The sequence below is a fragment of the Apostichopus japonicus genome, chromosome 21 (assembly GCF_037975245.1).
Source record: "Apostichopus japonicus isolate 1M-3 chromosome 21, ASM3797524v1, whole genome shotgun sequence".
NCBI classification, from domain to species: Eukaryota; Metazoa; Echinodermata; class Holothuroidea; order Aspidochirotida; family Stichopodidae; genus Apostichopus; species Apostichopus japonicus.
This window is the reverse complement of record NC_092581.1, coordinates 18,273,130-18,288,500: the sequence shown is the minus strand read 5'-3', so window position 1 is coordinate 18,288,500 and position 15,371 is coordinate 18,273,130. Positions and strand designations below refer to the sequence as shown.

Sequence of the window (15,371 nt, the reverse complement as noted above, 5' to 3'; positions counted from 1 at the left end):
CCCCAAAAAAATGAAATTTGATATATAGGTCCGTATTAGTGTAAGAACCTTACTGATCACAAGTTATTATTGCTCATTAAACTTAAAATCTTATGTGCAGAGCTACTATTGAATGTTACGTATGGCAAAGAATGTTGGCTTTCTGGTTATAAAATCAAGTAAGTGAGAATAAAATAAATCAAACCTACAATCCTTAAATGTTTCCCGAAAGCAAATGAGGGCGGTATTAAGAACTGAGCATGCATAGTCCCGGATGTGTGAACTGATTAATTCGCAGATGTCATTTCAAGGGTCCTACCTGTACTGCATAAGATTTATCATTGGGGTTCTACTCGTAATGCATAAGGTTGGCATGAAATATACATATTTGAGTAGTCAATGAGAACTTTATTGTAGGATACATGAGAAATATGTGGTGTCCTTATATTTCTTCTGCTGTACAAGCAGTTATTTTCGTTGGAGATCTATTTCCACTTTTATTTATTTTTAAAGCCCACTTACGTTACACATGTCAACATAATGGTACTAACCAAAGCTTCAGGTACATGGATTATTGTATAGGGGGCACTAACTTCTGTATCAAACACAACATAGTTTAACATTTAAAGACATGTTATCTACATACAACATTGTTAACATTTACTAATGTAATAGTACCAAGTACAATATAAATGTTCCTTTGATAATTTTATTCTACCTGTTGAATGTTTTTCCTAATATTGACAAACTGCAAACCATATGATTTTAGTAATAGCAGCCTTTTTGAAGTCTTTGGCTTTTAGTACAGCAATGTTAGACTTATTCTTTGTAAAGCGTGGTATTAAAATGTAGAGTCAATTTGTCATTGAACACATCTTCTGGTGTGAAGAATCTCATGATTGGCAGTTAATGTTTTGCTTAACGTTTAGTGAGTTCTAGTTTTCCTGGTGATCTTTATGGGTTCAAAGGTCATTTAATGTCCACTATTGTCAGAATTACTTAAAGCGAAAATATTGTTTAGTAGTTAAAGGAATTTTTTAGTGAAAAATGGGATCCAGTCCTTCTGGTCATATCATTTGTCTTTGTATCACCCTAAGCCTGGCCCTGTGATGAATTTTAGTTTCTGTGATAGAGTGCTTGAAATGTTGGCCAGTCCTGCCAGAAATTTTAAATCAAACACTGACTAACGTCGAGATGTGACGTCAGTGCAGCACATTGGTCAGACTCGATCAGATCTCACTCTAAGCTTGGCCTTGATACAACACATGAATGTGTACAGACTTTGTGTACTGCTGTGAATATATAAGAGCTCACTCTAAGCTTGGCCTTGATACAATACATGAATGTGTACAGACTTTGCGTACTGCTGTGAATATATAAGAGCTCACTCCGAGCTTGGCCTTGATACAATACACAGGAATATGTACAGACTTTGCGTACTGCTGTGAATACATAAGAGCTTACTCTAAGCTTGGCCTTGATACAATACACAGGAATGTGTACAGACTTTGCATACTGCTGTGGTTCAAAAAATCTCTCAAATAACAAATATCTGACCAACATATTATGAAGAAGAACTAGTTAGGGAATTCTGGAACCTTTTAACTCTCCAAAAGTTCAACTCTTAATCAGGCGTGTAGCCAGCCTTTATGGTGTGAGAGGACAAAGTCAAATTTTTGTTCCCATTTCAAGTGTCAGAGAATAAAGCTTAGTTCATGCCTGTATTGATGACTGTTCTTGTTACGATAAAGACTGTACAGTACCTCAGGGAAGCAGCCGCCAAGTGGGGAGGGTAAGAAGGTAAATTGTCCAGGGAGGGAACTAATGGGAGGGGACTGTGCTTCAGAAAATTTGGTAATTATCTGTCTGCCAATAAGAGGGGGGGGGGGGGCAAGAGGGGAATGATTTTTTTCTGAGGGTTCAAATCTCCCAACGTCGTTACGCCCCTGCTCTACACTCTTCAGCTCATTTTGGAATTTTGGGGGGCACAAAATGTGGTGGGTTCTTTTGTTTTGGTAAGGGGACTATATGGTGAATCGTTTCCATCGTTTTATATTTGTGCAGTACAACTTATAGTCTTACCAACGCATACAACTTTCTGTGTATGCAATGTATTGCCTCCAGAAATTGCTGTGGGGCAAGAGGGAGGGGGTATTCCCCCTCCCTCGGGCTATGCCACTGCTCTAAGTTTCCTCAAAGTTGTATTAGTGTATCTGAAATGAACAAGTTCCCATTGTGCAATTGCAGAATATAGTTGATACCTCTGCACCCTACATATAGTTCTAGAATGATCAATTTATACATTTGCACAGTTTAATATATGTACAGTGTTTGGTTTCTATGACATAGAGACACCTATGCAGTCATGATGGCGTGTGTATGCATGTGTGTATGCTTGTGTGTGTGATGCCCAGCTTGTAAACATGATATCTCAAGGTAGGAATCATGGATACTTTCATACTTGGCATGTGGGATGCATTATATTGAATATGAGAACTCAACTGTTTTGGTGGAGGTCAAAGGTCATCTGGGTCGCAAGTGGTCAAACTCTGAAAACCTTATAAACATGATATCACATGGTAGAAATCATGGATACTTTTTATACATGGTATATGGATTTGCCATATTGAGTACAAGAATCCTGTTGTTGTTTGTGTTGGTCAAAGTCATTTGAGGTCACCAGAGGTCAAACTCTGAAAACCTTTAAACATGATATCTCAAGGTAGGAATCATGCTTACTTCACATACTATTGTGTGGATGTATCATATTGAGTACAAGATCCCTGTTGTTTTGGTGGAGGTGTCTATTGCCACATACAGTAGACTGACCTGTGTTTATCATGCCATAGTGTAATTGTGCATCAAAATAGTGGTTCAGGCCATTTCTATTATAAGAACTATTTCTGGTGTTACAGGCAGAAGTCTAGTGTGATAAAGTCATCAAAACCTCAATGCATTTTACATTCTGGTTATGTACTGTTTCCATTGCATGTTGCTTTAAAGTACTCTTGTATACTCAGTATCCTCATATCAACATTGAAACTGTAAGTCTAAAAGTTCCACAATTTATATTGACTTTGGCAAAGTTTAAAACTTTGTAACCATCTGTGCTCAGGAAATATTCATGATAGGATATTCATCATGATCCTGTGTTAGGTCTGTACTTTGGAAACAAGGCAAATTAAATCAGGTCATTGATTCTTTGAAGTATTTAGAAATCTGTCAATTTCCCTGTATGAAAAGGAGGGTAATTTTAGCACAGTTTTATATAACTGAACCTCCAAAAAAACTTTTCTTTCAACATGATGATGGTGATCAGGAGTTGAATGATTTCCTCTGAACCAGTTCCTTCCTTGTTACTTTCAATACTCTCAGGGCATAGATAAGAGGAAGCAAATGATTAGTAGTGTAACTCCATTGTGTCTTAGAATCAATTACACACTCTCAGTTTTGTGTGCTCTGTGATATTTCTCATCATTGATTTACTGTATTTGCCATTTTAACTATGCATTTTTTAGGTTCATGGAGAGTACCTTGCAAGATGATGCAGCAGTCTGCTACAGGTAAGAGTAATATATGTTTTCCCAGAGACTGGTTTTTTCTTAGACTCTTCATCCAGTGAAGAAATATAAATCTTTGTCAGTATTGTAGGACTCGAGGAAGTCTGTGTTGGTTGTATGCTTGTCTGTGTTGTGATAGCGCACATAGTCATTGAATTGCTATTCATTGTAGACTGTTCAAGTAAATGATACCCTTTATGTGAGAGCTAACATATATATATATATATATATATCTGTGTCAGGAAATATGGGAGAGTTTTGAATATAGTTTATCTCTCCTATGTATTTAACATAATTGGAGGACAAGCTAAGTAAATAAATAAATCTGATCTTTACAAAGGATGTTGGTGAGAGGGGCAGGGGGGTCAACGGGGGTTAAATTGTTAGGGTAGGCAAGACAAATTTGGAGAAATTGCACACATAAGTTTGGCAGTTTGGTTGCTGGTTTCTGCAGTCACATTGATTTTGGTTCTGGTGATATTGATAACCTTTGCAGTTGTATGTGTTATGTATGTGTTGATATGATATGTGCTTATATATGTTTATATGAGTGCTTAAATACATGTATATATATGCTTATATGTGTGCTTTGTATTAATGACAACAACTTTTTACTGGTGTTGGGAGATCACAAGCCATTTATGATAGAATTTGCTAGAATTTGCTGCATATCAACTAGTGACCTCTGCCATTATTTTTCAACAGTAGTATCAGGAAATAATAAGGCCTACTTTTTGCTGACATTTACATTTGTGTTTACACTTTACAGTTTGCGTAGCAATTTTGACCAAATATGATATTTGAGTGCACACATATGATAGCCTATAGCACAAACTTCTCTAACCTCTATACACAGGAAATTAACTTACAGTAACTGTTGTTGAACAACATAAAGTACTTTGTGTTCATTGAGCACTACAGATGCAAGAATCATGTTATTTTTTCAAACAAATCCAACCAGTATAGTGAAATGATATTTTTATGAGTGTTCTCAGGGAATTCACACAGTTTAACTGTATATTAAATTCTATGAAATATAACCATAAACATTTAGTGAGCATCCGGAATAAGATGTTTTTTCATCCTAAGGTAAAATTGTTTGCTCTAAACGTTCGCTCTATGTTCTATGCTCTATGTTCGCTGCTCTATGTTCGCTCTATATTCACTCTAAATACTGAACAATATTATTTTCTTCAGAATGGCGGATTACAGCTGAGGAGAGAGCTAAACATGATGCTCAGTTTTACCTACTAAAGCCCATCAATGGATTCGTTACTGGTAGGTTAATTTGAAGTTCTTGTTTTAAATAAATGTCTACCAGATCAAAAAGCCAAGTTTGTGAGAGCAATGAAAAGTTTCGTTAGTCTAATGGTGTTGAAAGGAGTTGAACCAAACAGTTAAGATGTCATTATTCATTATTCTTAAAAAGAGAAACCAGTCTCATTGAGAGAAGCAGAGGGAGCAAAAATGGAGGGGTAGGGGGGGGGGGTAGGAGGGAGGGGGAAGAGCTCTGTTTTCTAATAATCTTAAAAAGAAGAAGACATCAACATAGAAAGAACAAAGTAGTATGATGTGCTCAGGAGAGGGGAGGGTTTGCTTGGGGGTGTGTGGAAGGTGTGATGTGTTATTAAGAGGGTACCAAATGTTATTACATAAGCAAATAATGTAACTTTTTTGTAAATGACTAATGTGAAGTTACATATAGCTGGTTTTGACTGTACTAACTATGTTAAATAGTGTGATGTTTATATTCATTTTGGATCTATGACACTGGGTAAGATCCATAAACCATACCCTCTTTTAATTCAACGCATAACACTTCTTATTAAAAACTGACTGTGGCATTTAACACAATCCTACAAAACTGTGACAACCTCTAGTAATAATAATGAATCACGCTTTATTAAATAATTTAATTAATAAATTAAATATATGATCAGGAATTGGAAACAGTTGAAGCAAAAAAATAAACAGGTAATGAACAATAGAAAATTGTGAAAATTGTTTATAGTTCTGTTTAAAAGTGTATATATTTTGTTCTTTAAGGTCAAAGTGCCAGGCAGTTCTTCCTTCAATCGAACCTGCCTCCAGCTGTTCTGGGCCAAATATGGTACGTATACTGATCAATACATCCTGTTGTTGAAGAGAAACTTCAGTTTATGAAGTATCATTATTTCTTGTAACACAAAGCATTGAAGTGCAGCTGCATGTTAATACTCAAATTACAAGATAAAATCTGAATATAGCATTGTATCCTGTTGTGTACATCAATGTTACGGTTGGCACGGAGAGTGTTTTGAAAGTGTTATCAATTAATGTTTTTCTGAGTGGAATAAGAGAAGAGTGTGTTAATGCTCTTAGACCCTTAAGGGTGAATAACAATGAACATATGATGATATGGTACGTAGCAAGTATCTATGGCAAGTATCATAGGACAGAAAGGATATTATCCAAACCCAAAAAACAGCAGTCGAAATCTGATTTTGTAAAAACAAAATCTGATTTTGTATAAACATACTGAATAGAATGACGATATGGTAAAAGACTAGTAATGGACACAATTACTGTAAGAAACTCTGCATATATGTAATGGTAATGAATGTTTCATGTAAAGCCTATATTTGGTGTTTTCACTTCACTGTCCTTCACTCCTAAATCAGCCTTCTCTTTCTACCTGAAATTGTAAATTCTCTTCACTTGTTTTGTGTAGGGAGTTAGCAGACTTCAACAAAGATGGCCGCCTTGATAAGTTGGAGTTTTCCATCGCCATGTACTTGATAAAGAAGAAGTTGGAAAATAAGGATCTGCCCGTTACCTTGCCAAATAGTCTAATGTTGCAGCCATCACCAATGGGATTTGGGGGAACTCAACACCCAGGTACCAGTTTGTAACAGAAGACTATCCTTATAACATATCTCATATTTGATTCATATAATGTATTGCAGCGACTGTGTGTTTTTGATCACAAGCAATTTGCCAACCAACCAACCAAACATTAGCCAAAGTAACATTGCTCTTGATCAAATGAAGACACCCCAGGATTTGGTACAAGTGAATGTTAATCACTGGGAAGTACTTAACATTTCATTATTATTTTTGCAGAATACTGCTTTTTTGAAATTGGAAATTCTGTCTGTTTTTTAGGCATCTTGTCAAAAGAAAAGCTGTAGATGCTGCAAGGGTCTTCGCCAACAAGTCTGAAACAAAATGAAACAATAAAAGATTATATCTGCAGACCAGCATTGCCTATTCAACAAAATGGATAAGAACTTAAGAACTTTATGTCCTGTGCAACCTAGCTGCAGTGATGCTGCAATCCCCTTCAGAATCTGACTTTAGACACAATGCCTTAGTATTTCTAGTATTAGATTACCATATAGATAGTGCAGTACTTACTTGTCTGTGTCTGGTCTCAGTTTTTTATGAGCAATTCGAACTTCAGAGAATTCATGAGCCGTTTTTGTTAATCTTGCTCATAATATGATGAAATCCCTTCATCTTTTGTCTATGAACGATTTCTAATTTCAAAAGTATTGTTTTCGTGTAAATTATAATTTAAAATGAGAGTCCAGAGGGAAATGAATGTTTCACAAATGAAAGAGGAACATTCTATAATCATGCTGGCCAAACTTTGCATTGAATGCTTGTGTACCTTTATCGATATAACAGAATTTGTGCTAAAGTGCACTCGAAGCCGGGTATGATGTCGTCCAAGCACAATAACAAATTTGTTTTATGTTTTTCATGGAAATTTATCACAATTTTCTACTTCAAAATTGTGCTACATCTCAGTATGACCACACTAAAATCATTGGTATATATTGTTAACTTCACATGCCCTCTGATAAAGTTGGAACCGTATCTTAATCCAAGCTGAAAACATTTAAAGTGAAAAATAAAGAAAAACAGAAAATTTTGCTGTTACTGTGCAACTATGAAATCACACCTGCTTACTTTCAAATTCAGTTCAGAGAATGCTATGTAACAATTATAGACTTGCAGACTTAACCAGGATGTTTAGAATGGGTTCCTCTTTCATAATCAGTCAAAACTAGATCGATCTTCCCCTGGACTGACCAATTTTAAATGCTTCTTATTAAATTGTACCTCTTTACCTTACAGGTATGATGGGTCCAGTTCAGGGTATGGCACCCATGCAAGCCATGCAACCAGCTGGATTTGGGGGAATGAACACCGGTGCCTCACCAGGTTACATGCCAGGTAATTAGTCTGATACACCGTTGTTATAGTGACTTTTAGTCTTTTCAATTATTCTTTAAGAAAAAAATTGTATTAGCTGCAAATATGCTGCAAAAAAAATATTGTTGCTCTCATAGTACTGTGCTATTTTACCATATTCATGGGGTAGACAATAAAGTTGCTCTCATAGAACTGTGCTATATTACCATAACCATGGGATAGATAATATAGTTGTTCTCATAGTACTGTGATTTATTACCATTTTCATGAGGTAGATAATAGTGTGGTTCTCGTAGTACTGTGCTATTTACCATATTCATGAGGTAGATAATATTGTAGCTCTCATAGTACTGTGCTATTTACCATATTCATGGGGTAGATAATATTGTGGCTCTCTTAGTTCTGTACTATATTACCATATTCATGGGGTAGATAATATTGTGGCTCATATTACTGTGCTATATTACTATATTCATGGGGTAAATAATAATGTTGCTCTCTTAGTACTGTGCTATATTACCATATTCATGTGGTAGATAATATTGTGGCTATCATACTACTGTGATATATTACCATATTCATTGGGTAGATAATATTGTGGTTCTCATAGTACTGTGCTGTTTACCATTTTCATGAGGTGCTGTTCCTTTGAATTTGTGTTAGTCAAGTAATTTTGCTTATCTGTTTACCTTTGGTTTAGGGTTCCAGCCTTCTATGGTCTCACCACTGGCAAGAGCAGGTACTCTACCAGCCCAATCTGCTGCCATGCCCGGTTCACCTGAGAGGTATTCTACATCTTGTTCTCTGTGTACCTCTTTGTGCATTGACCTTGAACAGATCAGTACCTCTAATAGTATAATTAGATTGTTGACTATAATGGGGATTCCAAAACAAACATGATCCAAGGATTACAAGTGCTTTACTCTGCCAACTGCATCTATCCAGTCTGTAGTTGTTGGTGATCCCTGCATTTGTAGATATTCAAAGTTCATCCCTTACATTTCCATTTCACTTTTCAGTTGATTGTAAGTTATGTCTAAAAGTGAGAGGGTCTGACATGATGATTCCTGCAGGATCATCTTCACAGGCAGACTCAGGCTCTCTTGCAGTAGATAGGCTTTTTGTTAACACCTTTTTTTCTTGGGGAGAGATTACTTATGCATTGGTAAATTTCTAGCATAGATTGTCCATTGGTAAAGTTAAACTTGTCCCTGAGCCATCTGTTATTGCAGCAACTAATCCATACCTGTATATGTCTATGTTGAGTGTCTTCAGTTGAACAAGGTTTGATGACAAACAGTATTTATCTACAACTTGATCTTATTCCTTATACTTGGCTGGAAAAAGTTAAAGTTAAAGTTGAAGGTTTACAGTCTTGTATGAAGCTAATGCCTCCTCACACGACTTTACAACTTAACCCCTGGTCATTGGTAACTTGTCACACCCACACACCAAAGTGTGCACAATTCAATCAATCTCTCCTGGGGCACCACAGTGCACCACAACCACGTGTCCCCCGGGGGACTTCCCATAGGGTGCAGCCACAAACCGGCGCACGCAACTATATTTACAAGTTACCTCGCAGGTCCTCATTTATACACCTGGGTGAAGAGAGGCAATGGAGATAAAGCGCCTTGCCCAAGGACACAACGCAATGATCTGGCCAGGGCTCGAACCTGTAATCCTTAGATCACAAGTCCACTGCCTTAACCACTTGACCACAACGCCCTCATTTGTTATTTACATTTTGGCTATAATTCCTTTCAACTCCAATATTTCCAGGATGTAGGTTTATAACAGTGGACAGTTAGGGTGAAAATGTTATTCCTACCCAAAGGCAGATCTCTCTCATCCATTCCTTTACCTCAAAAAGAAGGCCAACCTGCAAGAGTCCCCTTCCCCCACCCCCACCCCACCCCCATTTAAAAAAAATTTGACCAGTTGGAATTTTTGTAATGACATGAAATAGCAGACTTGGGTAATTCTTTTCAAGAAATGTTGGCGACAGTTGAAACTACTGTTTATTTATTTCCTGTTTGCCAGATCCAGATCCGCAGCCATTTCTCCAGAGTGGGCGATACCTCAGTCATCAAAACTTAAGTACAAGCAACAGTTTAACCAGAATGATAGAATGAAGAGTGGGTTTATAATGGGTTTACAAGCTAGGAGCATCCTCATGCAGACTGGACTGCCACAGAATTTCCTCGCACAAATTTGGTAGGTTATACAAATGCAAATATTCAACTGATTGCATGCTACTATTAAGAAAGGATTTTATAGTGGGTTAACCATGAAGGAGTATTCTGGTAAGCTTAGGACTCCCACAGAATGCCTTCCCATACATTTGGTGGGTTACGCAAATGCAAATATTTAGCTGATTGTATGCTTTATATAGAAAGTGGAGTTGTAGTGGGTTTACAAGCGGAGTACGGCCAGGGCTTCTACAGACTATCCAGGCACATTTTGGTAGTTTGCCCAACCACATCCATATTTTCATATCATTTCAGAGAATTTTTACATCCTGGAGCATTATGATAACCACAGAGTAATTAAGACTATCAAAATAAATAATTAATACAAAAGTATAGTTTGTCTTTCAAGATGATACTGCAGTTTATATTTGGCAAGAATATTGTTATATTTTATTGGTTCATGTATTATTCTCATCACAGTCATTAATTTGAAAAAAAAAGAGATTAAAAAAGGTTAAAGTACTTTTTGTTAGCTAAATTTTAAATTTTGTTAATAGGATGCTATCGGACATCAACGGTGATGGCAAGCTTACTTCAGACGAGTTCGTCGTTGCTATGCACTTAGTGGACATGGCTAAATCAGGTCAAACTCTACCAATGACTCTACCAGGTGAGATGGTGCCGCCATCATTCCGGCGCGGTCGTAGCAGTAGTTTCACTGCTGCAGCAGCGGTTGGCCTACCACCTGCCACAGGTATGAGTCCTGCGAATGTCATGCAACAGCCACCACCACCCATCGGTGCAGTGATGGTGGCACCAGTGCCCCAAGGGATGTTGCCGAAGCAGGAGAGCTTAGATGAACTACCTCCAGAGCCCAGAATTATGCCAGGTTAGGACCTCTTAGTTAATGCTTCCTGCCGATGTCTCGAATTATTTAATTATTAAGGAACATGAATATGAACCCGTGTGAAGAACATGAATATCAAAAAGGAAATGAACACATGAAAGGAAGGTTATTAGTGATAGTTATTAGTGATAGTTATTAGTGATATCTTTTCTGGCTTAACCAAAAGCCAGACTGAACTGACCAAGCTTATAGGAATATGTAACTATTCTTAATATTTGGAAGCTTTTCCTTAACCATTTTATCTATGAAAAATTCTCAACAAAGTTTGACCACTAGGCCATGCTGTATCGTTTAAAGATTTTAAGGATGATTGCTGTTGCAAAAATGTCAATTCGTTATTTGTTAGATCATCTAAACTTCAACAATACAAATATGTTTTGATGGAAGAGTTAAAAAGTCACCTATTTGTAGGACTAGCACATGCCTGGTGTTGTCTAATGTTCTCCTTGTCACCACACCCTGTTTAGGTCAAATTACACTCCCGACCTTCAAACAGGCTGTTACCTCTATTCTATCAACCTGGATAGTTCATCTTTCCAAGACTTATTTACAAATGAATTCCCTTCTTATTCGTCAGTGACCTTTGAAGACCGCAAGAAGCTGAACTTTGATAAAGGCCAACAAGAACTTCAAAGGAGGAGAGCACTTTTGGAAGAGGAACAGAAAAAAGAGAAGGTAAATATGAAGTGTTTACTTACATTACAAATAATCATTAATAAGCCTACGTTGACCTCACATATGATTCTTTGCTTGACTAAATTGATTGACATTTTACACAGTCTTGAGAGAATCATAACTATTTCAGAAAATTATTTTTGGTCCCATTCAAAAATAAAACTGTTAGCAAACTGCTTATCCACTAGAGAACCTGTGTAAGAGAATGTGTAAAAGTAAGTTGGCCTGACGTTTCGATCCTAGCAGGATCTTCTACAAAGGCTAAATGACAAGTAACAGTAACAGAAGGGACACAAACACACAGAATTCAGACAGGTTAATGAGCATGGTGATCACAAAGAGATAGATGTAAAGGGATAAGTAGACAAGGGATGGAGAGAAGAAAGAAACCAACAGGGGAAGAGGAGAAGTAGGAGATAAACAGTGGAGGGACAAAGAGAGGATTAAGGGAAGGGGGTACGGGGCCGAGTAACTGTCTTGGTAGCTTGCTTTCTTCTGTACTTCTGCTTTTTAATTTTGTATGACATTCTTTGATCTCTCCATCTGGGTTCTTTTATTCCATATTCTCTCTTTGTTTTCAGGATCGGCAGATGGAAATTGAGAAGAGAGAATTTGAGAAGAGGGAGAGAGTGCGATTGGAGCAAGAGAGACGGAAACAGATGGAGATGGAGAAGATGTTAGCTCGACAGAGAGAAATAGAAGCCGAACAAGAGGAACAGAGGAGAATGCTGATAGAGCAGCGAGAGGTAAATTCAAAATCTACAATTTATGTCTGGACGAGTGAAACCTTCTTTAATTAGTTAACCTTTGTCATAACCTGCTGGACACATTAAGAGAAGTGATAGGACTAGAGAATTCCAACGACCCAGTTTTGCGTCCTTTCTGCCATAAATCCCTGATTTCTTATTTGATATTCAAAGTGCAGAACTGAAAGTAAGAAAGAAAAACGTAATAACATATTTTAATTTGTGAAGCTTTAATACAGTTTTTGCTTATCGTCCCTATTGTATATCTGTCAAAGTATATTCTTCTTGTATCATCGTAGGCAGCCAGACGTCAAATGGAACGAATGCGGCAATTGGACATGGAGAAGCAACGAAAGCAGGAGCTGGAAGCAAGGAGGATCAAAGAACAGGGTGATGTTGCTCACCTGAAAGCCAAGAGCAAGACATTAGTTTGTGAGATGGAGACTTTGGTAGGTATTGTTTAATCATTGTTATTACAGAGTTACTAAGTCTATAGGGAGGTTTGTAAGAGGGCTTAAGTCTATTGGGAGGGTTGGGAGGGGGCATAAGTGCATTGGGAGAGGGTATAAGTCTATGGGGAGGTTTGTGAGAAGGCTTGAGTCTATTGGGAGGTTTGGGAGAGGGTTTAAGTCCATTTGGAGGTTTGTGAGAAGGCTTGAGTCTATTGGGAGGTTTGGGAGAGGGCTTAAGTCTATTTGGAGGTTTGGGAGAGGGCATAAGTTTATTGGGAGGTTGGTGAGAGGCCATAAGTCTATGGGGAGGTTTTGAGAAGGCTGAAGTCCATTGGAGGTTTGTGAGAAGGCTTGAGTCTATTGGGAGGTTTGGGAGAGGGCTTAAGTCTATTGGAAGGTTTGTGAGAGGGCATAAGTTTATTGGGAGGTTTGTGAGAGGGTTTAAGTCCATTGGGAGGTTTGTGAGAAGGCTTAAGTTTATTTGGAGGTTTGGGAGGGGGCATAAGTGTATAGGGAGGGTTGGGAGAGGGCTTAAGTCTATGGGGAGGTTTGTGAGAGGGCTTAAGTTTATTTTGAGGTTTGTGAGAGGGCTGAAGTGTATGGGGAGGTTTGTGAGAGGACTTGAGTCTATCAGGAGGTTTGGGAGAGGGCTGGAGTCTTAGCTCCGATGTTCCAGAAGGGTGGTGGTGGGTTCCACAGCGTGCATGCAGACCTATGGAATACAAACAGTGAATTGGGTTATATAATGGAATTTATATATCTTTAATTTCCTGAGTACAAAATCAAACTTTCATGTATGTTTATTCCGTGTAGAATGTGACAAAACGTTGCGTAATTTCTCTTTTACTCACAGGATGACAAGAAAAATTTGCTGATGAAGGAACTTAGCGAAGGTAAAACTCAAATCACAGAAGTGAACACCAAGATGATACTGATGGGTCAGAGCAGGGATGGTAAAGTGTCGGATATTGAAAGAATCCAGATAAATATACAGGTTGGTCTCAGTATATCGCTGTGTCAAAAGTAACATGCTGAGGGGGCTGCAGCATACTGCAGCAAGGCTGCGTGGACATAATGTTCTGTGTTGTGCAGTTTCACACAATAGGCACTGCTGGTCTACCCAGATAATTGCTTTTGTTTGATATTGATTCAGTCTTGCTGCAGGGGTTTTTGTAGTGGCTGCAGCTTTTTTGTTTGTTGTTGACATGTTGCCTAAAGCAATTAATTTTTACTGTCCAGATATTTTGCAAGATATTGACCATACCCTCTTGCTCTTCTTTTCCATGTTATCACAAGGCATAAAATATGCACACAAATATGCAAAATATGCACACATGCCAATTTCATTCACAATTTTTAAAAATGGATTTCTCAAAGACTCACTTTTTGCTTTGACACATTTGTCCAAGATACTGTTTATTTATAGTCAAATGAATGATATTTAGTCAAATATCTAAAAGTCTGAAAGTAAACAAGGGCCTGACATTCAATCCTAGCAGGGTAGCATGATCTTCTACAGAGAGGGACTTGTTTCGGTGGTTACTTTTGTAACCTTACCTACGCAGGTTTTTCTGCAGCATTCGTCTCTTTGATATTACGGTCGCAATAACGTATATTTATTTCATGTACCTTGTTGTCCTTTCTTGTGAGCTACAAACTATTTAGTAATGTATTTGTTTGTACCTTTTTCAAAGGCAATAGTTCTCCTTCAGGTGGTATTATAAAATCAATTTTGGATACAGACATTGCGAAAACAAAAAAGTGTGAACATCTAATGTTTTGCAATATAATATTATTTTGCAGGAAAGCAGAAAAGAGAAGATGAGGCTGGACAAAGAAAAAACGGAGTTGGCTGAAGTAGCTAAGAAGTTTGCCGCTGAAAATCCAATGTGTAAGTATTAACTCAGCGAAACTACCCAGATAATGTTAGCGTTAGATATCCTTGCCTACCCGGAGGTTTAGGCTTTTCACATCTCGTGTTAGAAATGTTGATGATGATGTTAAATACAACTGTGTGACTGTATGGTATTAATTGTCCTGATCAGTATGGTAGTATTGTTTATATGTTGCAATGTTACACCAGCCTACCCTATAACTTTATTTCACAATAGTGGTCAAACCTGTTGCTCTATTCGATTGTATTGGTAGTAACTGACTATATAATGTACCAGTGTAAGGTTAAGGGAGGGAGCAGAAAGGCACAAGAGGAGGAGAGGGGGGGGGGGTGGGGTCGGGTGGGGTGTATATGCGACCCTTTTTGTGATATTGGTTTGCTTAGTGTGATATTTCATACAGAGCACTGATATGAAACATTAACAGTTGATGTGATTGTACCGTTTCAGACTACTGTAGTGTAACACATGTATTATCTAAGTTGTCAACATAATTTTATGAGGTATTTAAGAGCTGTTGGGACAAAATTGCAGCAAAAGAATCTGCTTATACATTGACAAGACAGGACACTGGAAATAACAAACAACAACCTGCTAGTTAACTCTGCTTTATCTACAAACTGTTAGAAAAGGCTGTAAGATGTGTCTTAACTGTGTCTTATACAATTTACACATTTAACACTAATACATTCTTAGTAATTCTCATACACCCTTAGTGTTTCCTTATGACAATGACACTTAATGATCTAAGACTAGAGGAGGGAGTGG

General features: G+C 37.6%; 1 protein-coding gene across 2 annotated transcripts in view; it reads left to right on the top strand.

Annotated features, from left to right (window-relative positions):
* LOC139963128 (intersectin-1-like) overlaps positions 1-15,371 on the top strand; it is a 61,439-nt gene that overhangs the window by 1,847 nt on the left and 44,221 nt on the right. For both annotated transcript variants that reach the window (XM_071963669.1, XM_071963668.1), the window contains exons 2-14: positions 3,498-3,542; positions 4,737-4,817; positions 5,586-5,649; positions 6,250-6,416; positions 7,662-7,760; positions 8,440-8,524; positions 9,783-9,956; positions 10,489-10,820; positions 11,416-11,513; positions 12,095-12,259; positions 12,559-12,708; positions 13,565-13,705; positions 14,515-14,602. In XM_071963669.1, coding sequence (XP_071819770.1) covers positions 3,521-3,542; positions 4,737-4,817; positions 5,586-5,649; positions 6,250-6,416; positions 7,662-7,760; positions 8,440-8,524; positions 9,783-9,956; positions 10,489-10,820; positions 11,416-11,513; positions 12,095-12,259; positions 12,559-12,708; positions 13,565-13,705; positions 14,515-14,602 — 1,666 coding nt within the window. In that variant the 5' untranslated portion in view covers positions 3,498-3,520. The remainder of the gene's footprint in view (positions 1-3,497; positions 3,543-4,736; positions 4,818-5,585; positions 5,650-6,249; positions 6,417-7,661; positions 7,761-8,439; positions 8,525-9,782; positions 9,957-10,488; positions 10,821-11,415; positions 11,514-12,094; positions 12,260-12,558; positions 12,709-13,564; positions 13,706-14,514; positions 14,603-15,371) is intronic.